The 25951-nt window shown below is 48.6% G+C and overlaps 2 protein-coding genes across 3 annotated transcripts; one reads left to right on the forward strand and one right to left on the reverse strand.

Moving 5' to 3' along the window:
- Positions 1–3586: 3586 nt before the first annotated feature.
- Positions 3587–12059, reverse strand: TOR1AIP2 (torsin 1A interacting protein 2). Of its 2 annotated transcripts, none has more exons than XM_063406586.1 (6): positions 11868–12059; positions 10888–11063; positions 8975–9304; positions 8530–8844; positions 8012–8176; positions 3587–6520 (listed from the first exon to the last, which is right to left on the reverse strand). In XM_063406586.1, the coding sequence occupies exons 2-6, from the start codon at positions 10919–10921 to the stop codon at positions 5760–5762; spliced, it is 1605 nt and encodes a 534-aa protein (XP_063262656.1). In that variant the 5' UTR covers positions 10922–11063; positions 11868–12059; the 3' UTR covers positions 3587–5759. The 2 variants fall into 2 exon arrangements, with proteins under 2 accessions (XP_063262656.1, XP_063262657.1); XM_063406587.1 differs by having other exon boundaries at positions 8078–8176; positions 11868–12057.
- Positions 12060–14765: 2706 nt separating this feature from the next.
- On the forward strand, positions 14766–25744 carry LOC134555188 (torsin-1A-interacting protein 1-like). Its single transcript, XM_063406588.1, has 6 exons — positions 14766–15284; positions 15529–15597; positions 18448–18549; positions 19414–19473; positions 22098–22157; positions 23215–25744. The coding sequence occupies exons 1-6, from the start codon at positions 14891–14893 to the stop codon at positions 24006–24008; spliced, it is 1479 nt and encodes a 492-aa protein (XP_063262658.1). The 5' UTR covers positions 14766–14890; the 3' UTR covers positions 24009–25744.
- Positions 25745–25951: the final 207 nt, after the last annotated feature.

The following is a 25951-nucleotide window of genomic DNA, read 5'->3' on the forward strand; positions in this document are numbered from 1 at the left end:
GACCCAGCTGGAGGAAACGAGGATGAGAAGCACTGACAAAGAACACGGTTGTGCCTACAGGAGCAGGGAGGGGAGAAAAGCTTCACTCAGCTCCTGGCTGTCCTGGGTAATGTCCCTCCTGAGCCAGCTCCTGCCCCGCAGATAAGCAGAATTGTGGAGAGGCACGGAGGTGGGGCAGAGGCTGTGCCTGAGAAGAAAAGGGCAGTGGGCTGGCTCCAGCTGAGCGAGTTCCAGTTCGGCTGATCTTCCTCAGCCCCTCTCAAAAGCAGTGTCCGAGCAGGAGCCCTGGCAGGCAGAAGAAGGCTGTGCAGCATGGAGGATTTGGGGAGGGTTATTTGCTTGGGGCTCTGTGGGAGCGTGACGGGGCAAATCCAGGTGGCCTCTCCCCTCCAGGGCCCCTCCGTGCCCCTCTCTCCTGACCCTTCCTGCTAGTCCTGCTTTCATCCCCTTTCATCACTCCTGAGCGTCCTGTGCTCACAGGGGTGATACAAGTGTAGTGTGGAAGGCAGAAAGGCAGTGTTTGAAACACTGCTTATCATTTCACATCCTGACTGTAGGCAGTGTGGTTGTTCCCTCGAGGTGCAGAGGAGGTTTTGGATACTCTCAGTCAATGTGGGAACAAGGATATAGGAGATAAAGGTTCCCTTGTAGTCTTGAGACACCATTAACCAGTATCTGGGAAGGTTTGGTGGTGTTACTCAACTGATTAAATGCATTTTAAATCTTGTTAACAAAGCCACCACAATGTACCGCCAGCCTCCTAATCATTTCCAATCCACTTCTCTCAATTATTTTATTTTTTCCTACTGTCTTTGTTCAGACCTCGTTCTAACCGGGCCAGCTGGTTCTGCTGTGGGATTTATATGTGAGCAGACTGAGCCTGGCATGTGCAGCAGCCCTTTGTGGTGTTGTGTTCAGCGCTACCATCACAAGGGACTTTTCCCCAGTTGCTTTCCAGTTTCATGTGTCCTGTTAGCAGAAAGCAGTCTGTACTGGCAGTGTTTAAAGGATTTGAGCATCTCCTGTGTGGCAGCACCCATGGTTTCATCCCAACTGTCTCTCCATAGCCATAGTGCTTTTCATTATAGGATGCCAATCCTGCTTGGGACTGATTCACACTCATCCCCTGCCCTCTGGAAGATTCCTGGGATTATTTCAACCTCTTGTTTCACTGAATTTGCTTCCATAAGCCAACAGTTTCTCAAAAAATCTTCCAAACACAATCAGGAGGGGAACCTGGGGGACCAGGGGAACACAGGCCTCTGGAATAGAGAAGCAGTGTTTGTGGCTGCTGTTTTATCAGGTCCTGAGCATGACCTGAAGGGATTCATTCTGCTCACAACTCACCTGTCACAGGTAGCAGCTGCCTTCTCACGGGGAAAGTCTTGGGATCATAATTACAGAGGTTGAGAGTTAAGAAAAATGTGTGTGAGACTGGCCTGGTGTGGAGAGGCAGCTCTTTATTTCTCTGTGTTTATTCCTGCTGCTGCCCAGCCAGTTCTGGGTGCTTGCCCCAGAACAGATGCCCCTCCTGGGGCAGGAGCAATTGGACTTTTCTCTCCCTGTGAGGAGGTTCAGGCGCTCTGCAGACACAGGGCTGTGGCTGATCCTTCGTTCTACTGCTCTGGGCAGCCCTAAGGATCCAGCTCTGTTAACACAGAAAACAGGGAAGAGGCCAGGTCTGCTCCCCTGTGGACATTGCCATGTCTGGGTTTTGTGACACAGAGGTGTCCGAGTGGTGCCTGGGCTGCCGGGGCAGGGGATGGAGCAGAGCTCAGAGGACTGAGGGCTGTGTGGAGGCTGTTTCCACCCCTCAGAGCACTCAGGGCTGTGTGGAGGCTGTTTCCATCCCTCAGAGCACTCAGGGCTGTGTGGAGGCTGTTTCCATCCCTCACAGGACTGAGGGCTGTGTGGAGGCTGTTTCCATCCCTCACAGGACTGAGGGCTGTGTGGAGGCTGTTTCCATCCCTCAGAGCACTCAGGGCTGTGTGGAGGCTGTTTCCATCCCCTCAGAGCACTCAGGGCTGTGTGGAGGCTGTTTCCATCCCCTCAGAGCACTCAGGGCTGTGTGGAGGCTGTTTCCATCCCTCGTGTTGTGCTATCCTGATGCCTCTGCTTTGGCTCCGAGAGGATCCTCAGCTCTTGAGTGCCCTCACGAGGGATCTGCAGCCTCTCCTCAGCCTCAGCACAACTGCTCAGTGCAGCTGAGAGGCCAGGGGGATGCCTGCCATGGCTTAGCCCCCTCCTCTGTGGGGAACACACTTTTAATCTGCTTTCTTTGAGCCTTTTCATCGCAGGCTCTCGGATCCACGTCCCACTAGGCTGAGGCCAAGCTCCTTTGTGTGGTTCATTATACAGCTGCTTCCCCTGCAGAGTTGAAGGTGGGAAATAAAAGCAGATTCCAGCTCCCAATATCTGCAAATCTCAATTACAATGGAGGTTTTGGGGGCCAGAAAGCGGTCCCCGAGGGAGCAGAGCCTGTGTGGAGCTGCAGGAGGGTTAAAGCCCAACAGGAGAGATGTGGCTGAGCTGGTTTCACTGCACTGGGCAACACTGGCTGGGCCACTTGGCTTTAAATGCTGAGGTGACAAAGTTACATCAGCTCACAGGACAGCAGCACATTCACAGGAATAATCATCACTGATTTTGTGGTGGAGCAGTCCAGCCTGGCCTTCCAGGACTGGTTTTGCCCCTCAGTTGTGCTCCTGTGTAATTTTCAAGGTGATTTTTAGGATTGCTGAGCACCTGGTTGCAACGCATCCTTCCCTACAAAGCTGCTGCTGCAGAGATTGGGAATCAAAAAACCCCACCAGGGCACCTCTCTGCCCCTGGGTTTGTTCAGCTGCTCCCTTTGGACTCACTTCTGGATTCATGTGCAAGACTTTAAAAAGCAGCCTGGCTTTTGCATCCAGCACTGCTGTACCTGGGGACACTGGATTTTCATGTAAATCTTTGGTGCAGGACTAAATCTTGCCCCCTGGCATCAAACAGGAGATGGGTGATCTTTACCTGTGGCAATCAATCACATGGACATCTACTGAAGGCAGGTGCCATTGTTATGAGTATTGTTGTCAGGGATCTGAAAAAACCCCAAACTAACAGGGTAAATCCTCTTTTCCAGACCTCTCTCTGTTTAGGCTAGAGCTGGGCAAGTTAATTAATCACAAAAGTTTGTGTGTGCTGAAGTGTCGGAATATCAAATGGAACCATTCTGCTGAAATGAGAAATATTTGCTTTTTGTATTTCTAAAACATTTCAGTTGTCAGGGGATTTCAGTTTCATTTATTATCATTAAGTATTATGCAAACCCCAGTGTATTTCAGGCTGGGTTGAATCCAGCAGCTCTTTGGGGGTTTGTTTTTAATTTTGCATCAGTTGAAAAAGCTGCAAATATTTGCCCCAAACAACTGATAAAAATGTTGTTTAGAGTTTTTCCAGGAAAAGCAAATTTGTTTTGCCTTTTTTTTTCCACTTTGTTTGCACAGCTACAGCCCCGACCTAAATAAAACTTTGCCTACTATGACGGTCTCTTTAGCTTAATGACTATAGCTAAGAAGAAAGAATGGAATAGAGTCAGATTCCAGTCTCACTTTGCTGGCTTCTTTCACAACCTCACCATTTATTTTTAAATAGAAGTCCTGTTCCAGAAGCAAGCAGATATTTGTCTTTAAAAGGCCATAAAAATATCTCTGTATTGGAAGAACTCAGGTGGGTGACACTCTCAGCAACGGGGAGTTGCCTTTACACACCTGGGTTATGCATAGCAAACACAGTATGTAAAACAGAGAGAACATTAAAATACAGATTTCCATCAAAATATTGGCATAGCATGATTAATGTTCTGCTGGTTCTTATACCAACACCCACACTTCACCCTGCAGGGCAGGACACAGTGTTTTCTCCCACCAAAGTAGTGTACAGCAACAGGAAAGAGGGAGAGGAGGAAGCAACCTGTACCTGGTATCTGACCGTGCCCTGGGCTCCAGCAGGTACCTCTCACATTTAGCCCAGGGTTTACCACGGTTAAAACCCCTCTGTGGTCTTGTCTTCACGTCCCCAACCAACCAAAAAGTCTGTTCTTTGGCCAGAACATGAACAGATAACCTTCCCTCTTCCTTCAACCCTCCCCTCCTCCAAGTTAAGAGCCACCAATCTCCTGAGACAGGTCAAGGCACACGGCAGGGGGAAAGAAGACACAGGCTGTGGTTTTTAGGGAGCAGGGCTGCGCCTCCCCGAGCCTTGGTGAGGCAGATCAGCAAGGCACTGCAGGCAGGAGATCCATCCAGCACCAGGGCCCAGCTGCTGTAAGGAGCACCCTGATGTGCAGCTGCTAAAAACCACCGAGGTGGTGAGGATTTGTTCCTGTTTGGACACACAGCCTGGCTCTGCAAGGCCTCGGACTGTGCTGCTGCTGTGGGAATGAGCCACGACCTGCTAGAGCTGCTCCCTCTGCACAGGCACACGGGGCTGGCACTTTTGTTTATAATCAATGCTGCAACCTGCCCCTGCTCTCCAGGTGCTCCGGAGCTGGCTGCTCTGCCCCACAGCACCTGCAAAAACACAGTGTGCAGGGCAACCTCAGTGCTCCCAGGACGTGGAGTTCTCTTCCTAGGATGCAGACGAGGAGGAATGGAAAGAAACTAACCTGCTTTGTCAAGGATTTTTAGTGTTAATGGCAGAGATTTTGTCCTGACCAGCTAACCCAGCTCAGCTCCTACTTGCTTTGGCAGATGCCAGAGCTCCATCTGCCTAGTAGGAAGGGCAAGGACCCGGTGTGCTACCCTACATGGTTTGAAATATCAACATAGAATCTACATTCATCAACAGAAGTCACCTGGGGAGAGGCTGGCCGACAGGTTTCCAGCCCTGCACACAGATCAGAAATCCAGAAGAACAATCTGTTGTGTGGGCATCAGCCTAAGGAGAGAGTTGAAGCCTTTGTGTGGCAAAGGGATGGAGTGGACCCGTTTTAGAGAGAGGTAGCATTAAATTACATTGTATTATTCATTTTTTACCTGTGTAATCCTTTTGAAGCTTCACACTATCAGGGTGACAGCAACAGTTTCATTGCTCTCTGGTTCTGGAGCTTGTTCTCTGGCACGTGGGATCCCCTGATGGGGTCCCTGCCATCAGCATAGTGTTCAAGTGCTGACATACTGAAATTTCTTGTGACTGATGTTTAGGGGATCTCTGAATTGCAGGTTTGTTTGAGGATCTGGGCTTTGCCTGCTGTCAATCAGGCTGTGTAAGTGGGACCCTATTGGGTCACACTCTTGACTGGCAAACTGCTTTTCTTTTTGAAGCATGCCTTCAAAAATGCTGGGCTTTGAGGATTTGATCTTTCTGTGTTCTAGCAGCTCCCTGGATAAAGTGTACTGTGAGACTGATGTACACAGCTTTAGCAAGCTGAGGGGCAGACAGAGATGAAAGAGCTGCCAAATCACAGCATCCTTCTGTTGTACTAGTTGTGATTATTTGTCTATTTCTCGATAGAAATGCTACCTGCAAGGTCCTGTTTTCCCTCCTGCTTCCCCACACGCTGAACCCTAAAATACCCGCTGTTCCCATCTGCCAGAAGGCCGCGTGTGTATCACCTCCAGGACTCAGCTGCCCAAATGTCCCAGATCAACTTGTACCTGTCAAACTCTTCCCAGGAAGCTACAGCTGAAGAGAAGTAACACCAGTTGTGCCTCTGCCTGTACCAGAGCCGGTCAGGACCCTCTTTCCAACCCTCCTCGGGGCTGGGGCCGCCTCTGTCCCTAGGGTTTGGCATAGCAGCCGTCCTCCTCGATGGCCTGCACCGGGTGGACAGGCAGCACCAGGTGGGAGATGCGGCTCCACAGCCCGCTCAGCTTGTCCGAGTCCATGCGGTCGTAGGAGCCGGGGGCGCTGCCGCCGGTGAACTTGGCCCAGAGGAAGTCCCGCACCCTCTCCTCCACCTGCTGCAGGCTGCTCTGGCTGTCCAGCGCGTCCTCCTCCAGCAGCACGGTCAGCAGCAGCGCCACGTCCTTGAAGGCGGCGCTCTCGTGGTCGCAGTACTTGTAGAAGATGAGGGTGGCCCCCGCGGGCAGCAGCTCGAAGCGGTGGATCACCGCGGCGCGGCCGCCCGCCTCGAACGCCGCGCTCAGCTCCGCGTCCACCTCCAGCTTGGCGCGGTCGCTGCGCAGCCCGGCCTTGTCGCCGCCGTGGATGTGCACCGTGCTGCCGTGCAGGGCGGCCGAGTAGCAGTCGGCCAGGCGGGCGCCCAGGCAGTGCAGGGTGCGCTCGGCGCCGCGCGCCGCCGTGAGGATGACGATGGCCGGCTGCGTGGGCTGCGACGCGTTCAGGTGCTTGCGCAGGAACTTGCGCCCGCGGAGCCACAGGTGCGGGCTCTGGCCCGGGAAGCGGTGCTGCAGCTGGTCGAACTGCGACAGGAAGGCCTCCACCGCGGGGTTCCTGAGCGGCTGCTGCGAGCTGGACGTGGGGCGGCAGAAGCAGAAGATGCAGAAGGCGAGCGCCGCCAGCCCCGCGATGAAGAGCCCTGTTCAACGGGGAGAGACACGGAACAGAGTCAGCCCCAGGGGACCTGCAGTGACGTGCTGGAAAGGAGCTACAACGGCTGGTCCTCCCCTCTCAGACTGTAACAGTTCTGGGTTCTTTTCTCCCTGCCAGGATCAGGAATCCAAGTTCATGTTCAGGCCTGGATGTTCATTATTTCTTATCTATTTACAGACCCACGAGCCGTGAGCTCTAACTAGCAAGTTAGAGAAGTGAGGTGAAATGGAGGGTCTCTCTTTCCAAGGTTATTTAAGTGATAAACCCCAATAACGAGGTGACACCTCCATTATTTATACTTTTGACCTAATAATGACCACCCAAACCCTGTAATGCTGACCCAATTACAGAAAATTACACCCAAACTCATGAAGAAGAAGGAAGAAGAAGGAAGAAGAAGGAAGAAGAAGGAAGAAGAAGGAAGAAGAAGGAAGAAGAAGGAAGAAGAAGGAAGAAGAAGGAAGAAGAAGGAAGAAGAAGGAAGAAGAAGGAAGAAGAAGGAGGAAGAAGAAGGTGAACAAGAAGGACTTAGACAACACCCAAAGTCCTCCATCTTGCCCCATATATTGTTATATACTAAAATCTGAAATCTAAGTTTTTCACCCTGTGAGATCACACAATACTATCCAAAATACACACGCACAACCCCCGTGTTACCACTCCATCTGGGGAGCCTGTTCCAAGGCCTCAAGTCAAATGTGGTGTGCTTGCTTGAGGGTCAGCACCTTTGAGCTCAGAAAGCCTGAAATTTTCAGCCTCCAGGGTTCCAACACTCCGACCTTGCCCCCTGCACGAGGAAAGTGGAGCAACTTGGCCAGGAAAGGTGTAGGGGCTGCTGGCTCTGTGTTGTGAGACTCCCACGGCAATGCACCAGGTGAGGGGGCTGCAGCTCCAGGGGTGAGGGCAAGGTTACAGCACTGTGCAAAACTTCCTGAGGAAATTGCAGCTGCCCACAAGCTTTCTTCTCTTTCCCCCTCCTCTGTTTTCTTTGGGGTTTGTGGCTGCTCAGAGCACCACATATGGAGCTGTCTGACCCAGGTAAAGTGCTGTCTTCACTGCCCCCCTCCATGCTATGAGTGAACAAAGGCCACCGTCCTTCTGCTCAGAGAACAGAAGGCAGCAAGGTCCAGCCACAATGGCCTGTGTCCCTCTCCACTGTGTGCCTCCAGAGACAAAGCAGGGTCTCTTTCTTACAGGAGAAATGTGTTGATGAAGATCAGATTCCTGCTTAGAGCCCCATGGCAGAGCAGGGCTGGGGAGGGGGACCCTCAGCACAAGCAGCCCCCAGACCTCCCAGGGCACTCACAGCATGATGACCACAATATCCCAGCTTTTGAGGCTCAAGAGCTGGAGGGGAAGCTGCCACTACAGGCTCAAACTGAGCTTATATTTAAGGGGATCATTTTTTTCTCTCAAACCCTCAGAAGAGGTTGTGAAAGGTCCCAAGAGAGAAGAGTAATTAAATGTGCTTCATTACTTGCTCCTGGAGGATCAGTGCCTTCTGGTCGATGAGTAACATGCAAGGGAAGCTTCTTTTCCTCACCTTTCCACAGGAGGGACTCTTTGGCCTTCTCCTGCTCTGTGTTTTGGGTGGTGATGTTCTGCAGGGAAGACAGAGTCTCTGGGTTTGGGGCTGTGTCCCCTGCAACAAGAGAAAAGAGGTGTGCCACTCACTGCTGAGGAACAGGTAAATGGAGCTGTTGTAGGCAAAGCATCAGAAGTGAATACTGCTTTGGGTTAACACTGCCCTGAGCCTTGGCTCTCTCCTCTTGGGCTGGGCAAGGAGAAAGACAGTGCAGAGAGCAGTGTGGCTTCATGCCTTTCAAAGCATGACAGGAGCCAAAGGAGAGAGAAGGAGAGACGCCAATTAATCTCTTATACCTTCTTTCCTGCCTGGCTCCAGGAAAGCAACAATAGCTACTAAAGATCTCACCCATCTGTTGTTCTAATGCCTACGGGAAGTGAAAGAGCAGCAGTGTGCAGCCATCAGCTCACCTTTAGGTCTTTTCCTTAATGTGCCCTGGGACCCACTCTCCTGTGTTTCTTGCTCTCTGGGTGCCTCTGGCTGCCAGTGTGGGAGAGTGGCACTGCTGCTTTTCTCTGCCAAGAGGTCCCTGCGGACATCTTCCACGCTAGTCACATCCAAATGTGTCATTTCACTGCCAGTGCTCCGTGCCTTGCTTGTTGATGAGACACCTTCCTCCTCCTTGCAGAGGCTTTCACACTGCCCAGCTGTCTCCGGGTGCTCCCAAGTTTCCTGGTGGTCAGGGCTGTCTCCTTGGCTTTCCACATTCTCATGGCCCAGCTCAGCTGTGGGTAATAAAATTCACAGACCTACACTTAGTCTCTCTTAGCCCGAGAACCAACAACTCTTTCTCCTGCTCTGCCTCCTCTAAGACAAAGCCCAAGTTATCAGGCCCAAGGGTGGGGAGACACTCACCTTCATCCAAGCCTTCTTTTTCCAGGGGTCTTTCTGAGACACCTTCTCTTGTCTTGTCAGAATCTTCTGGCAATACTTCAGTTTCCTGGGCAGCTCTCTCCTCTAGTGTGGGACCAGCTGAACCCAACAGTGTTGTCTCTCCCCCATCAGCAGCTGATTCACACACTGAAGAGTCCTCCTCTGCTTTGCAGGGTGTCTCAGGCCACCTGCTTGTGACTTGGTGCCCAAGTGCTTCTTGGGTGGCCTCTTGGTGCACAGGTGGTTCCTGGGTGGGCTCTTGGTGCTCAGGAAGCTTTGCTGTGCTCCCCACCTCACCCTGGGCTGGTCCAGCTGGTGGGATCAGAGTTCACAAGCCCAGTGAGCCACAGAGCAGTCAAGAAAGCCCAGTGCTTTATCACCACCCATACAACTCCCATTTCTGGCACTGCAGAAACATTTACCCCCAGTGAGACAGGAGGGAACAGAGTGACCAGAAGTGAGAAAACTCTTGGGTTGAGATCCAGACAGCTGAGTGAAGGGAAGGAGGGCATCAGGATGCCAAGGCAATCACTCACCACCTCCTACAAGCAGAGTGATGCCACACCAGTCTCCCAGAAATGGACACCTTGGAAGCCAACCCCTTCTCCCTTTCTTCCTGTGCCCCAGGTTTTGTTGCTGAGCATGATGCTATATTGCATTCAACAACCTTTTTCCCACCTTGGGTCCCTGCCTAATCCTCTACCCACCCCAGGGTATTTCTGGGCAGGGGCAGAAAGCCTTGATGCTGTGCCAGCACTGTCCAGCAACAGCCAAAACAGTGCTCTGTTTCCAATGTTTTTTCCCCAAACCCACAAATCCAAACCACAGAACTCACAGCTGCCATGCTAAAGCTAACTCAATCCCAGCTTATGTCCTAGGAGGGATGGGCAGGCAATTCCTTCCTTAAGTGGCAGGATATGTTACCATATCTTCCACAGATAGTGGGTTTTCACAGATAGCAATGGATTTGAAGAATTTCTAAGGCTGTTGTTGAGTACAGTTATGCCAATGCACTTCAAGCATCTGTCTGAATGTAAATGATAATTCTGCTCATGCTCTGTGTCTGTTTCTGTCCTGGAGCTGCTCTCCCAGAGAGCTATGGCAACATTTAATGAGAAACAAACACTGGAGCATAATTAAATAGAGAGATTCTGTGACTGAACAGCATTTGTGACACATTCTGACCCTTACAGAACCAAAGTGCAGCTCAAATTTTGGGTATTACTTGTGAAAAAATACTTATGAATGATCAAACACTACAATGGCATAGATGATTTTAATTAGAATCAACACTGGTAAAAAGAGCAAGGAACTCGCTTCTAATTTGAAAGCAGAGAAAAAGCTGCACTTGTTACTTGTCAGAACATGATTATTACATTCTTATTTGCTGATTATTACAGTAACACCTCTGACTACCTAGGACAGACGTGAGCTGGTGATGGCATCACTGTATCACTGACACACTCCTAGGTACTAGTCATAACAAGGCTCCCACAGAATGTAAGTACAAGGTAACATGAGGAAACTTGGATATATCCTGCTCTTCAAGCTGGGCACAAACTGCTCCTTGCCCTGCCTCTTCCAGAGGTGGCTTATTATTTATGCATGTGAGGATGGGCAGCACCAGGATGTAGGGAAGAAAGCTCTCCCAGCCTGGAATCTCTCTCCTCAGCATTCCTTGTGCTGCCATCTTGGGACACAGGTCGCAAATCGGAATCTAAAACTGAAAGTAACCTGTTCATCTTTCACCCTTTAGAGAATGATGGCAACTTGCTTTCCTTGGCTTGGAAAAGATGGGATTCTTTTACTGGTTTGTTTTTCTTTTGCACGGGTTTCCCATATCACTGCTGGAAACTTGCAGCAAAGGGATTTTCCTGGCAGACGGATTCACTTACCTCCAGGCAGCTCCACGCTTGGATTCTCTTCCATTTTCCTTTTCCCCTGGAGCTGTGGCTTCTGCAGGGCTCGGTTTCACTTTCTCCGGTGCTCACAGGGAGCCGTCTCTGCCTGGCCGAGCGCTACCCCCGTCACAGGCTCCATCCCGGGCAGCTCCCACCACACGCCCACAAACCTGATAAGCACAAACACAGGAGCCGTAATTCCCGGTGCAGGAGGCTCCTCCTCCGTGATTCCCAAGGTGAAAACGGGCGGATATTGCCCATAACCGTGAACCTTCAGCCCACGGGCTCTCAGCTGTGTGGCTTCCCGTCAGTCCAGGGGTTAATGCAAGCCGTTCATCCTGGGACACGGCAGGGCGGTGAGGCACCGCTGTCTCATCCCGGAGGGCTCAGCTGTGCTCCCGCCCGGCAGGCCTGCAGTCTGGGGCTGGCCAGGCTGCCCCGTGTGCTTTGGGGCACCTGGCAGCTCGCAGCCAGGCCCACACGGAGCACTGACCCCGCTCCTGCCGTCACTCCCACCCTCCTGCCTCCAGCGGGCCGGACGGACCCGGCAGAACCCCGCGGGTCAGCGGCGAGCCCGGCCGGGGCCGCAGCCTGAGCCCCGCACCCCTCCGGACACGATTCCCCCCGGCCAAAGCGCTTTGGGCCAGGGCACAGCCGGAGCCGGGCTCGCTGTGTAACCCAGCTGATGCCTTTCCCAAGCACAACTAAGGCGGCATGGAAAACTCCCGAGAAACTTTCCCCGCCGGAGAGCGGTCCGTGCGGTTTTCTGTACAGAAATCTCCAGCCCAGGCTCCTCGGCAGCCTTTGGGGGCAGGGGAGCGCCTCACGGCCCGGCACTGCCTCCAGCACGGGTTTGGGGTGCGGGGGTGCCGGCGCTGCCCTGCCCGGCTCCCGTCCCTCCCCTCCCCGCTCCCGGCGCTGACGCTCCAGCAGCAGAAGGAAGGCAGCAGAACAAAGTGGAGCCGGGCGCTTACCCAGGCAGGCTCGGAGCCGCTCAGGGGCGATCAGGAGCCAGGGGGTGGCAAGAGGAGGCCAGCTGGCCTTTCCCCTTGCCCTCTGTCCCAGAGGCCCTTCGGTGGCAGGACACCAGCGCACACCCGGAGTCCTCCGCTGGAAACGTGACGGTGAACTCTGCCCTTCCCTGGCTCCCGGCTGCCTGCTGGGAGCTGTAGTTTTCCTTCCCACAGTCATTCTCGGGAGCCTTCAGGAAACAGTAACTTCCTTTTTTTTGGCCGTGTTTCCGCGACTCTGTGGTTGTGCATTTTTTTTTTTTCATGCCCGCTGCATGACTGGCGGCTTCCTGCATTCAGTAACAGTGCTGTGGGTGGAAGCAAGGAAACCAGAGTGAGCAGGAAACTGGTTTGAGAGTTGATTTAGGAAAAGTACAGCAAGAAAAGCAACCCAAACACGTAGGCAGTAAAGCCCAGACTCTGGAAATGTCACGTTGCCAGTGCAGGGAGGCTGGGGAGGATGTGAAATGGAGGGTCTTCAGCATCAGCCTGGAGGGAAAGGGATGCAGAGCCCACCCAGTGTCCCCTGAAGTGGTCCAGAGACTGCAAAGGGGGAAAAGGTCTGAGTGTGTGTGTGTGTCAGCCCATGGCCTCATTTAGGCAATGCTTCTCCAAAAAAAATGCTGTTCTAACTTGTGGTGCCTGCACAGTGACACGTCTATGTTCCAACCGCTTCCCTGTCCCCCCTGCCCAGGACACATTTCAGGGAGAACACCAGGGGAGAGGCAGCAGCACAAGGAGCAGCAGAACAGAGACAGCAATGCCCCTGGAACTCAGCTTGCTGCCTTTTCACCAGCATCCCCAGAGGAGCCCAGCAGCAAATAGCTGAGACAAACCACAGGGAAAGGCATCTGAAACAACCCTGGAAAGGAGCGGGCACAGAGTGGCTGGGGGCAAAGGGCTGAAAGCTGGGATTGGACTAATGTGTTTGATTTGTTTCAGTTTGACTAAATCCTCGCCTTACTAGTACTGGAGGGACTTGTCAAATAAGTAAGAGGTTGGGTTCAAATAGGAAAAATAAAAAACTTCTTTATGTTGAATGGAGGAATCCTTACTGGCCCAGGGAGCACAGAGGCAGTGTCAGAGGGGTCAATAAAATGTGTGTTCCCCGTTACCCAGGGGTGTCAGCATGTGCACAGGCATCAGTACCAACACTGCTCGTGTCAGGAAGGTGATGAGAAGGTGAGGTGTGCTGGCCACTGCACCTCATTCCTGACAGTGGCTTCCTCTGTCACCCACAGGGCCTGGGAGGGGACAGTGGCCATGGCAGACTCAGCACATTCCCTTGTCATGACCAACCTCTCAGCAGGTGCAGCAGAGGCTGTAAACCCAGGAGAACGGAAAAGCAGGAAGGAAAACGTCAGCAGGGCTGATCCACAGAGCCAAGGTCACCTTGAGGGCCCTGCTCCTGGCTGCCATCAGTCTCACACCCTGACTTGATCTCCATCGGTAAGGAACAGCAGAGAGGAGCTGCAGGTGGCAAGGGCTTCATGAAAGTCCACATATTTTCTATCCCTCTGTCCCTAAAACCATCCAGTCCCTTCAACACAGCACGTGTTTGGGGCTGAGGGGCCAGCCTTTCCACAGAAGCACAACTGTCAGGAAACTGGTGGCGAGTGTGTGACAAAATCAGGGGGTCATTTCAGCCTCTCCACATTGAGAACCTGGTTCCCAAAAAGTTGCTTGGCAGGAAAATTAACTGGCTGGCCTAGGGCATGAAGTCATCACAAAACAGTTACAAGAAAGGATCTAAACATTGTTAATTTTTTCCCTGAGATGGTATTTGTTATATCCTCTTTTATTTTTGCTTTAGAAAATGATGTTTGATGTGTGTGTTTTGCTTTTAAGACTGAAAAGAATGACAATATATGCTGGTACAGTAGGAGGTATGTATAACTTATCTCACAAATATTCACTTGCTTTGGGGTGAAACTGCAACATTTACAGTGTGCTAGTAAAGAATTCAAGATTTTTTTGTTTTGAAATCTTTGTACGGAGAAGACAGGCACAGGAGTGGAGGCTGAACAGCACTTCTCTCACCCAGCCTTCCCCTTGGATTGCACAGGAGTAACAGACTCTTTGCAGTGACAGGACAAGGAGCAGTGGCCAGAAACTCAAACACAAGAAGTTCCACCTCGACGTGAGGAAGAATTCCTTTTCATTGAGGGTGGCAGAGCACTGAACAGCTGCCCGGGGGGGGTGTGGAGTCTCCCTCTCCTGAGCCATTCCAAACCTACCTGGAGGTGTTCCTGTCACCTCCTCCAGGTAACCCTTCCTTGGCTGGGAGGGGTCGGACTGGATGATTTCCAGACATCCCTCCCAACTGAAACAATTCTGTGATGCTCTGAATTTGTAAAAGGGTCTCTCTTTGCTTAGCAACTCATCTCCAAGGTGGTCTTGGGCTGCTAGGGAGGGACTCCAGAGGAGATCTTGTAGTCCCATCAAATTGCATCTTGAAAACCTCCAGTCATAGGGACTGTACTGCATGCCTGGGTAAAAATGCTTGATCAAGAATACAGTCAAAGCCATTTTAAAATTACCAGTAATGCATCTGAACAAACGGGTAAGGGAAGTGAAATGCCTGGTGAGATATTCCCACCATGATTCCCACACTAAGGAAGAGTAGTGCCAGGGGATCTCAAGTCCCCGAAGTACCTCTGAGCTTCCTCTCTCTGCTATTCAGTCGCTATTTGTGCTTATTTCTAGGGTTTTTTTGCCCCCGAGAAGTGCACAGCTGGCCTCGTCCCGCTCCCATGGGGCGCACATAGGAAATACCCGGGTGGGGAGCGCAGGCGCCGGGCCGGGGCTGCCCTCGGGGGCCTCCCCCGCGGGGCCCCCCGGGCCGGGGCAGCCGCGGCCGTCCCGCATTTTTTTCACTGGGGGGCAGCAGCCGCCGGGCCGCCGGGCGGGCGTTCCGCGGGCTCCTCCCGCCGGGCCCGATCCCGATCCCGGTGCCGGTGCCGGTGCCCGCCGCGGGCGGTGCCGCCATGGCGGAGCGGCCGCGGTACCACGTGACGCCGCGGCGGCCGCTCCGCGCGCGGGCGGAAGCGGCGGGCGCGGGTCCCGCCCCGCGGGAAGTGAGGCCCGCGGAGCCGCCCCCGCCGCCGCGGGGAGGCGGCAGCAGCAGGCCCGGCCAGGCGGCGGGCGGACGGGGAAGGGGACGGGGCAGGGGACGGGGTCGGGGCAGGCGGCGCGGCACGGCAGCGGGCGAAATGGTGGGCAGCGGCGACGACGAGGCGGCTCCGTCGGATGGCCCCGGGCTGGCTCCGCCGGACGGCCCCGGGCTGAAGCGGCGGCGGAAGAGCCCCCGGCTGGCGGCGGCGCGGCCGGAGGAGTCCGGGGACGAGGTGGACAGTGCGGCCCAGCATGGCGCGCTGCACGGTGAGCGGCGCGGGCGGGCGCAGCGGGACGCGGTGGATCTTGTGGTTGAGGGCGCGGCAGGGCGGCGCGAAGCGGGGCGGGCGGGCGCCGTGTGGTTCCCCTCCGGGGATGTTGGGACGGGAATGCGGCGCTGGAAAAAGTGCAGGCTCCCGATGAGTTTGGTGCTCCTGGGATGCTGTCGGGCTGGGCCCGGGGGGCTTGAGCTGAGTTTCCGGCTGTGCCCCTCACGCGTTTCTCGTTTCAGGGGACGAGCATCACTTTGGGACCCCAGACTCCCTGACGCGACCCCCTATAAAAGCGTACAGATCGCCAGGTAGGCTCCAGCTCCCAGAGCTCACGGCCCGCGCAGAAATGCCCCGAACTTAGGGAAATGTGCTTTGTTGGGTCCTAGCCCCGTGGCAGGTGTTGGTCCAGGCCGTGGCTCTGGCGCACATGTGAGGAAATCCCGCTGTGGCTCATCCCACACACGAGGGATGGAAGGAGGAGCAGTGCTGTAAAGGACCGTGCATGCAGGGCACGCTGGAAGCCTCAGGTGCCTGCTTTTCCTAGTGCATGACTTCGAACAGTGTTTCACCAAGCATTCCAATTTTATTAACGGTGCTTGGTTTTGAGAGGCAGGATTTAAATAAGGTATCCTGAGCTGCAGAGATGTATCCCTCAATGGCTGTGCTCCTTACAGGGAGCACACTGCTAATGAGGAAATACATAATTGTTGCCTGTCCTTCCTTTGGAACACCAGGGGTGCTCTGGGACTTGCTCCTGGACGAGCTGCTGTGTTAGCACCTCCTTGTTGCTTTAGTTGATGAAACCTGGGTCTTTCTCAAAACTATAGAAACGTGCCGGCTCAGTGTAACACAGTCATGTGGCTTTAGCCTGTCATTCTCTCAGGAAATGAATAAATTGTACTTCCTTCCCTTTTACTGTATTTTGGAGTGTGTATGTTATCAGTGTGTGGCAGTGCTCAGGGATGAGTTGGGCTGGCCTGGGACTGTTCTCCATTCCCATCTGTGTTTTTGTCACCAAGAATTGTCTGCCTGTATTCTGCTCCAGAAGCAGAATTTCCAGGAGGCATGGAAAAAAATCTTATCTTGAGGAAGGAAGAGCAGGGTTATGAATATTTCTTTAGGCGAGTACAGAGGTTTGTCTGTGAAAAAGCTCTTGCTCCCACATGGTGGCTAAGGGGATATAATAGGCTTAGTGTTTTACACGTGTCTGTTTAAAACACTGTACCTCTTCAGGAGGTACAGCTGAGAGTTGGGGTTTTAATTAGATGGCTCTAAAAATGAGGCTTCTCTTCCCCCCACCCCAGCTCTTAACAGCTGTATTGGATTATGGGCACAACAGGTGTAAAAGTATGATAAGAGACTCTATTTGTTTATATAGAAGCAGAGGATTAGTTGTCTCCCCATCTGTAGATGTGCAGTATTGTGCTTTTCCTGCAGAGTTCAGGGGTTGGTTTGTGAGGCAGGGGAATAAGCAGGCTGGGTTGTTGGGGTAGCATAGTTGTCCTGCTTCCCTGAGAACAGAATGGAAGCAAAACCACCATGAGAAACTGGTTCCTGGTTCTACTAAGAGGTTTTAAATACAGGTTAGGCAACTTGCTTGGCGAGCTGAAAAGCTTTAAGAGCTTTAAGAAGAGCTTGCAGAGTGTTAAGAGCCTAGAAATCCCTGCTTTGAATCAGGCAGCTTCTAGATCAGTGAGCTGAAGATATATGCTCGCAGTCTCCATGGAAGTTTCTTATATTGACCTTTCTTTCCTACAACTTCTAAGAAGTCTTTGAGACACAAAGATTAGTGATTGATAGCAAGAAGGGGAGAGGAATTAAGAGTAGGGACTGCCTGAGTAGCGCCCTTTAGATTCATAGATCTTTTTGGTCTTCTGGTCACAATTACAGAGAGATTTTCCTTGTAAAACTTCGGTACGTAGTGAAATGTTATGGATATGTGGTTTGGCATTCCTGAAAATAAAGTAATTTGGTGAGTAGCTTTGTGGGAAATCAGTCACTTAACAGCTCTATAAGGTGGATTTAAAACATAGGGCTTCATTAACTGTGTGGAAATACTTTACTGTTGCACCTGTGACTTACCATAGTTTAAAACTTACAGCTTTTTCCCATTTTTTGTGGTTTAGATGGGTCTGGTGGTTTTGTTTTTCTCCTTAGTGTGTTTGACATACACTGGTGTGCTGAAACTGCCAGAGCACATTAGAAAAAGGCTGTTTTCTTTGTTGAAGTAAAATTACTAAACACTAGGTGGCAAGCTGTGCATTGCCCTTGGCATATGCTAAAAGAGCTACAGAAACACATTAAACCCCAGCAGAACCCAGGGCTGTTTCAAGAGGAAAAGAGCCCAGAGTGAATGCTAGAAAAAACTTACCAATTGTATTCTTTGCTTTGCTGATGCTTGATAGCTATGCCATGATCTTTGTTGCCCAACTGTTCCATAACTTTTTATTCTATACCTGAGCTTTTTCTTACCAGCCCTTTGATTCTGGGATTGCACTTTATCCTTTGCTACATTTGGTTTCCCAGCCCTGAGCTTTGCTCTGTGACCTCTGATACTCCACAGAGCTTTACTCTTTCTAGTTAGTGACATGAACTAAGCTGGGTTTCACAGTTGAACCATTCTGTAATTTGGCAAACAGCTGAAAGATGTTGGTTTAGATTCTTCCCAGCTCCCTGAGGGGTGAAATTAGGTTGCTGTTATGGATTAGGAGAGAATGAGACCTAACTAAATGATGGCTTGGACTCCATTAAAAGGGAACTTTTTTCTGTATTTGCTTCTGTCTCTTTTCCCCTTTGCCCAGCGCTGCATAAGACACCACAATTATTGTTTGTAAGTTGAGTGCCCAAAGCTGTGGGAAAAACTCTCTTAGTGTAAAGAATTTCTTGGCTCCTACTATTCATGTTTTTAGGCCAAAAACTCCTATTTTTTTTTAAAGAAGTGTGTGGTGATGTAGACAGCTATATTTCTAGTGAACTCAAATTTACCCTAAGCATTTCAAGTCTTCAGTTGCTTTTTGCTGCATTTTAAGAGAGTACTTTTGGGAGTTCGCAACTTGGAAAATCACTGATTTGGATCATGGATGTTCAGAAACGACAACTTGGTCCTTCAGATTTATGATGTTGCCAATCCTTTTTGTTCTTTCTTTTGCTCCTGACAGGTGGTACTACAGTTTACTTTGAAGAGAATCCAGTAAGGGAAAATGCAAAGGCTTATGACAGTAATGAAACTGAGAAACCAAACATTTATACACCATTAAAAGGTAACAGCTTTTATCAGTATTTTTTCCATGGTGTAACAAATGATTGCCCAAATGTATTAAAATGACAATCATTCAGTTCTGTTAGAAAAGGGGGAGTTTTTGAGCTCAAATCTGAATGGATGAAAAAAGGTGGGTTTTTTGGTTTTTTGTTGTTTGTTTGTTTTTAATAAAGTTTCAGTGTGTACTCTTGCCTGAGCCAAAGTAAAACTGATTATAACATGATGATAATCTGCTTGGGTAAAAAACCTTAAAGTTCAAGAAAAGGCAGATTTCAGCTTTGATAAATACCCAGCGGTGTGGCTTTTGAAAAGCAAAACAAAAAGAAGAGTAATATTAACCTGCTTCAAAAAACTTAGGAGAGTGGATTTTTAATTTCCCCAGCAAAGTAAACTATAAGTGTTCTTTTTCTAAAAAGATGAGTTATCTTTCATTTTAGCAGGGGGAATGACTACACTAAGTGATTTCAAGGTGTGGAAGCACTTTGCTCAGAGATTTTTCTCAATGTGTTTTACAGGAGCAATGGAGAGGTACAGTGAGAAAAAAATGGGATCATTTTTAGCCACAGAAGGAAGTTATGTGTCTTTTCAAAAGAAGACAGAAGAAGAATGCTTTGTCATATTGGCAAAAGCAGGGTGAAGGGCCGAATTAAGCCCTTTCTAATAAAGAACAGTAGCTTTCTCCAGCTCAGAGGGGTCCAAGAGGCTGTTCATATGCTGCAGGCTTGGTCTGGCAGCACAGCATATCCTCCTGCCTTAATAAGCTTTGAGGATTTCACAGAAAGAGCTAAAAACATGTATGGCTGGTCTGTCTTATTCTGACCTCTGATGTGGTAACTGACTTATTCCATCTGTGCTTTGGTTTCAGAAATAAAGGCTGACTTCCTTGAGAAAAATCAAGAGTGCTACCCAATTTCTGCATCACAGAGTAAGTAAAACAAGAGAACCTAGTCTTTCCCTGCCATTAGGTGAAAAGGACAGAGTGATTTTCCTTTCCTCTGCTTCTGGTTTTTCTTGTACCCTGGGACACTGTCTGGGAAGATGGACAGGCACTCAGGATTCAAACATAAGGTGGAGAAGGCAGCACATTCCAGTCAGAGCTTTTCTATGAGGTTATTCAACTTGCTGACCACAGAAAATGCTTCACTTTCTCTTTTACTTTTCTTTTTGGAGTTGACTTATGGGACACTAAATGCAGAGCACTAGGGAGAGGGATTGTGGGGGTAAGCTGAGGAATGGAACAAAACCTTCACCTTTTGGTGGCAGTGAACGTTAGTTTGTACACAAACCTTCCCTTTTATCCTTTCCCTCACAAGGAGTGGCTTGCTGTGATTTAATTAGTTGTTCTGTACTCCTGGAAAGGAGCAGCATTTTTCTTTGCTGGCAAAATCCAGTCTGCTCATCTAATAACCAGCTCCCAGTGTTTCAGACTTTTGGGGTGGTGGTGTTGTTTTTGGTTTTTTGGGATTGTTTGGGTGGGTGGTGGGGGATTTTTGGGTTGTGAATGTTTTTTAGGGGTTTTTTGTTTTGTTTGTTTGGGGGTTTTTTTTGTTTGTTGGTTTGGTTTTTTTTTGTTTTGGTTTGTTTGTTTGTTTTGTTGTTGTTGTTTTGGTTGTTTTTGGAAGAGTACTTGAAAGAAGAAGAAAAAAATGTTCTGAATTCTTAGTAAAATCTTGGTGCCTGTTTCTATCCTCAGCATGTATAGGTATAGATACACAAAGTTTTGTCAATCAGATTTCAGTCTGAAGAACCTGCAGGGGTTGCTTGGATTTGTGGGTTTTTTTTGTTTTTTGTGGGTTTTTTGTTTTGTTTTGATGCCTTCAGGAAGAGAAGCTCATCTTGTGGTAGCTAAACATCTGTGAAATGCCTTAGAAAAATGAATTGATGCAGGGAGTTCTCTCTTGTCTGGTATTTTCACTTTGCTTTGCCACTCCAGGTGCTGCAGGAATGATTAGTTGTGTGTTGGGTGAAGAACCTTGGAAGATAACTTAAAACCCTGAAATCTTTAAGGTGTCTGCAGAAGTTAGATCTTTTGAATTAAGCAAGACAAAATTTACTGGGCCTTAGTGCAAACTGTGTTGTAAATAAGGCACAATTCTTACCAGAATAAGATCTGGTTATAGATTGTTTATTGATTTTTTTTTCCTTTAGTGTATGAGTTACAGCTGTCACCTAAATATGAAACCTGATCTGTGCAAACAGAGCTACATTGTGACGTTTTACAGAATTGAGGTGATTTTAAGCTGTTAACTCGTAGAAGATTGAGATAAGCTTAGCCAGTGACAAGCTCCATGGCTGTGCCCTTTTGGGGTAGGGGGTTGAAATTACAGAATAGGACAGTTCATTAAGCCAGTTAAGCCCCAGCTTAAACCAGAGCTGCTTTTAGCACCTTCTGTGATTACATTCATACAGAAACAAGGTTATAGATTTTATTTCAGTGTCTTTAAATAACTACTGCAGGGTATGTTTGTTCAGTTTATTCTCAATAGTGCCATTGACAGTGTCTTGATTTGGTTATACGCTATTAAAGAGCCTTCAGCTTTGAACCAGCTGCTGTAGTTCACAAGGAGACATAAATTCTCCTGTCTTTTTAGTTAACTGGCTAAATGCAGAAAACATGCTGACCAAAAATTGCACAGTATATATTCATACTGGTTTCTTGGGAAAGTTGTTTATAACACTTTATGGATAATGCTTCTTGTACTTTGCTGTCTGAGCCCATTTAAATAGACCAAAAGTATATTTTGAAATTGAAAGCTTGCACTTGGCTTTAAAAACATAATTCATCCCAAGAAAGTGACTGCTGATGAAGCAGGCCTCCAACCCAAGCTACATGGAGAGGGAAAATAAGACTGTGCATTTCACATATTGCTTTATTTTTTCTACTTTTGTCTTGCATTAAGTTGTTTGTCTAGTGTGTCCATTAATTAAGTTTCCATTTTTACGCCTCTCAAATTCTTGAGCAGAATCAGGAAACTTAATTGGGATGTGGGATCCTTGTGCAGAAAATAACAGATTGTTAAATCTCTTCCATTTTATCACCTTGTAGTTGAAATTGAGTTTTATTTGCATAATTCTTCAAGAGTTGAAAATCTTTGGGGGTGATCTGTGGTACACTGGAGACTTGTGCTTTCTAGGTGAGATTGTCAGGATGGCTTGGGAACAGGCATTTGGCAAAGAGCAGAGATGGAGATTTGCCCTGACAGTTGAGTGAGACTTCTCAGGCTGGTAACAGTGGTGGAGGTGTCATTCTCCTTGTTCAACATGATTCTGTTGAGCACGAGGGGGCCAATGATGTGGAAGAGAACTGAAAACCCTGAACTTGACACAGCCACACCTGGGATGAGGTGACAGCCTCACCTTTGCTCCAACTTAACAGGACTGTGTTTGCTTCAGCAGGGTATTTTGTGGAATTTTACTTGTAAAAGCATAACTAGGAACAGCTTTTTGTTGAGAATAATGCGGTTTGGTGATTTCAACTCCCTGCTGGAAGATTGGTCGTGATTGTTGTCTTAGTGTTTTTCTCATGTTCCTTTCTTAATCTCTCAAAAGGCAGAAGCAAATCTCGGTATCAGTCCAATACAGAGAAGCAGTCACAGCCCTTGGCCAAAAGTAAGACTTCTGCTTTCACTTCTGCTTTGTGCTTGTGTAGCATTTAACCATTTTCATGCCTTTCCAAATGTTTCATTTCCTGGGAGTTGGTGTTAAGCTGAGGGTCCTTGCCAGAACAGATGATTTGCTTGCTAGGACATGTCACCAGCATGAAGGAAGGAAGGGTGTTGTACAATGAGTAACATTTTCACCTGAATTTGAGGTCTTTCATCTGTAATGTTTACAAGATTAACACTGAGGCAGGGCTAGTGGTGGTGTTATATAACCATTGTTGGGTTGCTGTCCTGATAAAAGTTAGGGTGTAAAAAGGTAACAAAAGGAATGCAGTTCTTCCTGTTTCCAGGAAGATTGGTGTATTTTGTCACTCATTTTACTGGGAACAGAATCGAGCCTTTTGCTTGCAGTAGGTGAAACAAGTGTTAATTTAACTGTTCAAATACGAAACCAAATCAAAATATCTGATATTTGATGTGCACGATTTGCTGTGTGTACTTTGTGAAGCTCACTGATCCAAAGGCCACAATGTTTTCTGATAGCATTGACCACCAGTGTTTGAGATACAAAAATTGCTGCAGGAACTATTTTTGTCCTTATGGGAATAGGAAAGAGAAATAACACAGAAACCATTCTGGTGCAGCCAGATTTTCTGTAGGATCTTTTCTGTAGACCATACATGTAGGAAAAGTGTTGACCTTTTTCAGAACTGTTTTGAGCTCTTAGTTTGGATTTTATTAAATTGAATGAAATATTGATGAACTTTAAGAGCTCCTTTTTCAGAAAAAGGTCTAATTTAGTCTCAGTCAATCTGGGAACATGTAAAAATATTCTTTTTTTTTAATGCTGTCACTTCATGAAGTGACTGCAGAAGTTCAAAACTGTGTTCTGTTTTGTGGTTTGTTTGGCTTTTTTTAACTAGATAATCTTTTCTGTGTTTTTTAACTACTGTACCAGTATGGAGAATGGGATGATTTCACTGTTTCCTTTTATTTTTCTTTCACTTGTTGACTTCTGATGCAGTTTAAAACATTTTCTTCTTGTTTGCTCCCTCTCTCTATAGATGACAGTGAATCGCCGAGTGGATTTCACAAGATGTGGACTTTGTTACTGGTTCTGTTAATTAGTGTCCCATTGCTTTATGTCCTGTGGAGTGGAATTCAAGACGGAACCTCCTCAAGGAGAGATGCTGAGATTCTGCAAGAGTTTCGGGCCCGGATGGATAAACTTAAAAATACCTACCAAAGTCAGGACCCCAGGCTGTGGAGGAGAGCCCATGCATCCCTTGAGAAGCGTCTCAACTCTTCCCACGTGCATCTGGAGCCGGCCATCCTGCTGCTGGCAGCTGGCCGGGAGGCTGAGGAGGCCCTGAGGTGCCTGAGCAATGAGATTGCCCAGGCCTTTGCCTCCTCGCAGAACGCCACTGCCATCAGCATCAACGGGGCGGACAAGGCCGTGCAGGACAGCGACACCGTCAAGCTGCAGGTGGACACAGAGCTCAGCTCTGGCTTCAGCGGGGGCAAGAAGGTGGCAGTGGTGCATCGGTTTGAGTCGCTGCCTGCAGGCTCCACCCTCATCTTTTACAAGTACTGTGACCACGAGAACGCAGCGTACAAGGACGTGGCTCTTCTGCTGACAGTTCTCCTGGATGAGCCGTCCTTGAGAAAGAGCCTCACCTTCCGAGAGGTGGAGGAGAAGGTCCGGGATTTCCTCTGGGCGAAGTTCATCGGTTCAGATGTTCCCAGTTCTTTTAATGGCATGGACACGGATAAGCTGAGTGGACTGTGGAGCCGGATCTCTCATCTCGTGTTGCCCGTTTGGCCTGAGAAGGGCCTCCCTCTGGAGGGATGCACATAAAAGTTGCTGGAGAGCACTTGGGAAAGGAGGAAGACGCAAAATGTGTGTTGCAAGGCAGAACACGGGAGAACTCAGTGTGGCTGCTGAGCTCAGGATGCAGCAAACCAGTCAGTCCCTTCTGTGCAGACTTTCCAGCAACTGGCAGGGTTGTTTCTGCCAAAGTAACTGAGACTTCTCTAAGTAAACTACAGAGTGTAAGCAAGGAGAACGTGCTGGTTGCTGGTGAGTTGTATGCAGTGATGCATGCAGCTTGATGTCCTGGAGCTGGACATTGCTGTGCATCATCTGCCTCTGAACCTGTGTTGAGGCACTGTTGGCTTTGCTGTGAGGATCTTTCTCTGGTGGTGCGTAAAGCTGGTATCACATTTGACAAGGTAACAATGTAAAACCACCACCTTCATCTCCCAGATTTGCTTACTTTTCTTCTAACATAAGAAATAAACTGAAAATGATGACAAAGTGATGTGAGTCTTAAGCACAAGCTTCTTCCTGATCCATTGGATCCACAACATAGATGTCAGCTATCTCTGGGCACTTGTAGAAGTGGCAAAATTGCTTGAAAGATCTGTGACCCATAGAGAACCTTTCAGCAAGCATTCCTTCCTTCGATGAGCCTGCCCCAAACAGTTCTGGAGAAAGAGAAAAGCTGAGGTACAAGGTTTCTTGAAGTCAGTAATATTCATATCAGTGAAATAATTCCTCAGTACCTCTTTGCCTGGCTGCTTGCAGGAGTTACCTTTTTTCAAAGTGTTGCAAGTTGTAAAATTTGGATGGAAATGATAAAATATCGTCCCCGTGTACATACTATCTCCTTTCCAAACAAAACTTTAGGAAGACATGGGTTATTTCTCATTTTACTAAGATAATTATTTTTGCATTGAGAGAATCTATTTATTTGTGGTACTTGATATCCTAAAAAAATAACTTTTCTTCTTGTATCTGTGTGTAGCTGGCTGCTTGCTGTATAAATTTCCAGCAAAGAACAGAGTTGCAGAGCATGCTTTTAAAATATTTTTTAGTCTCTCATGTCAAGAACTCCTCACACCAGATTAAAAACAAGTACCTGTTTCTCTTGTTGAGTACTTCATGTAAAAAAATAAAGAGGATAGCAGCACTTCCATTTCATTGCTGTTACTTCATGCTCTGAGCTATTGGTCCATGTCCATTTGGTTTTATTGCGTATGAAGGAACGTGTTAAGATGCTCTCAAATTAATAGGATGTTTTCTTGTAACAGCTGAGAGATTAAGCCCATCCTTCATTCAGAAGCCCCTTGAACTGTCCTGTTGCAAAAAAGATCCTTTTCAACCAGGAAAACCTGTGGAGGAGCTGGAGCTTCTGGCTTCTTTGTGCAAGGCAAGGTTGGGGGTGTTAAGTGAAATGGACCAGAATCACCTGAAGCATATAACAGAGCAGAGTTTTGGAGAGACAGAGCTGTGGTCACTTAAACCAGGCCTGGATTTGTTCTATTGAGAACCAGAAATGAATAGTGCTTCCTATTTTAATGGGCAGAAATAAAAACAGTAAGAAGACATGGAAGTGCTGTTGTTCTGGATGTTTAATAGCTCAGGAAGGAAAAGATGGCATTTACATTTTGAACATTTCACTGGACAAATGTTTTTTATTAAAAAAACAACTGTGACTTATTTTCCAATGTGTCCTCATAGCATATTTGTTTGTATATGATGTAAACTATTTTAGTAATGATTCAAAATAAACACATTGTTTTATAAAGCTGTTTTAAGACTTGCCCATTGAATTTTATGTGGTCAGAGGTGTTTTTTTTTCCCCCATGTTTAAATTGCTCATTTCACCTTTGACCAACTATAGATGCCTAAAATACAACCTTTTGCAAAAATTAGAACTTTTAAGAAACTTGAGTGGAGTGGTAGATTCTGGGATGCAGATGCATGTATTTCATAATATCAGGGTTTTTGTCTGACAG

This window comes from Prinia subflava, chromosome 10 (assembly GCF_021018805.1).
Source record: "Prinia subflava isolate CZ2003 ecotype Zambia chromosome 10, Cam_Psub_1.2, whole genome shotgun sequence".
In the NCBI taxonomy this organism is placed as follows: domain Eukaryota; kingdom Metazoa; phylum Chordata; class Aves; order Passeriformes; family Cisticolidae; genus Prinia; species Prinia subflava.

What these genes read in the sequence shown, in the direction of transcription:
- TOR1AIP2 (XM_063406586.1), bottom strand. Translation starts at nt 10,921, where the DNA reads ATGGAAGAGAATCCAAGCGTGGAGCTGCCTGGAG. An exon ending in AAAAGAAGGCTTGGATGAAG is followed by an intron (nt 8,845 to 8,974) that starts GTGAGTGTCTCC and finishes TATTACCCACAG; the next exon opens with CTGAGCTGGGCCATGAGAAT. An exon ending in ATTAAGGAAAAGACCTAAAG is followed by an intron (nt 8,177 to 8,529) that starts GTGAGCTGATGG and finishes CTCTTGTTGCAG; the next exon opens with GGGACACAGCCCCAAACCCA.
- LOC134555188 (XM_063406588.1), top strand. Translation starts at nt 14,891, where the DNA reads ATGGCGGAGCGGCCGCGGTACCACGTGACGCCGCGGCGGCCGCTCCGC. An exon ending in CCCAATTTCTGCATCACAGA is followed by an intron (nt 19,474 to 22,097) that starts GTAAGTAAAACA and finishes ATCTCTCAAAAG; the next exon opens with GCAGAAGCAAATCTCGGTAT. An exon ending in GTCACAGCCCTTGGCCAAAA is followed by an intron (nt 22,158 to 23,214) that starts GTAAGACTTCTG and finishes CTCTCTCTATAG; the next exon opens with ATGACAGTGAATCGCCGAGT.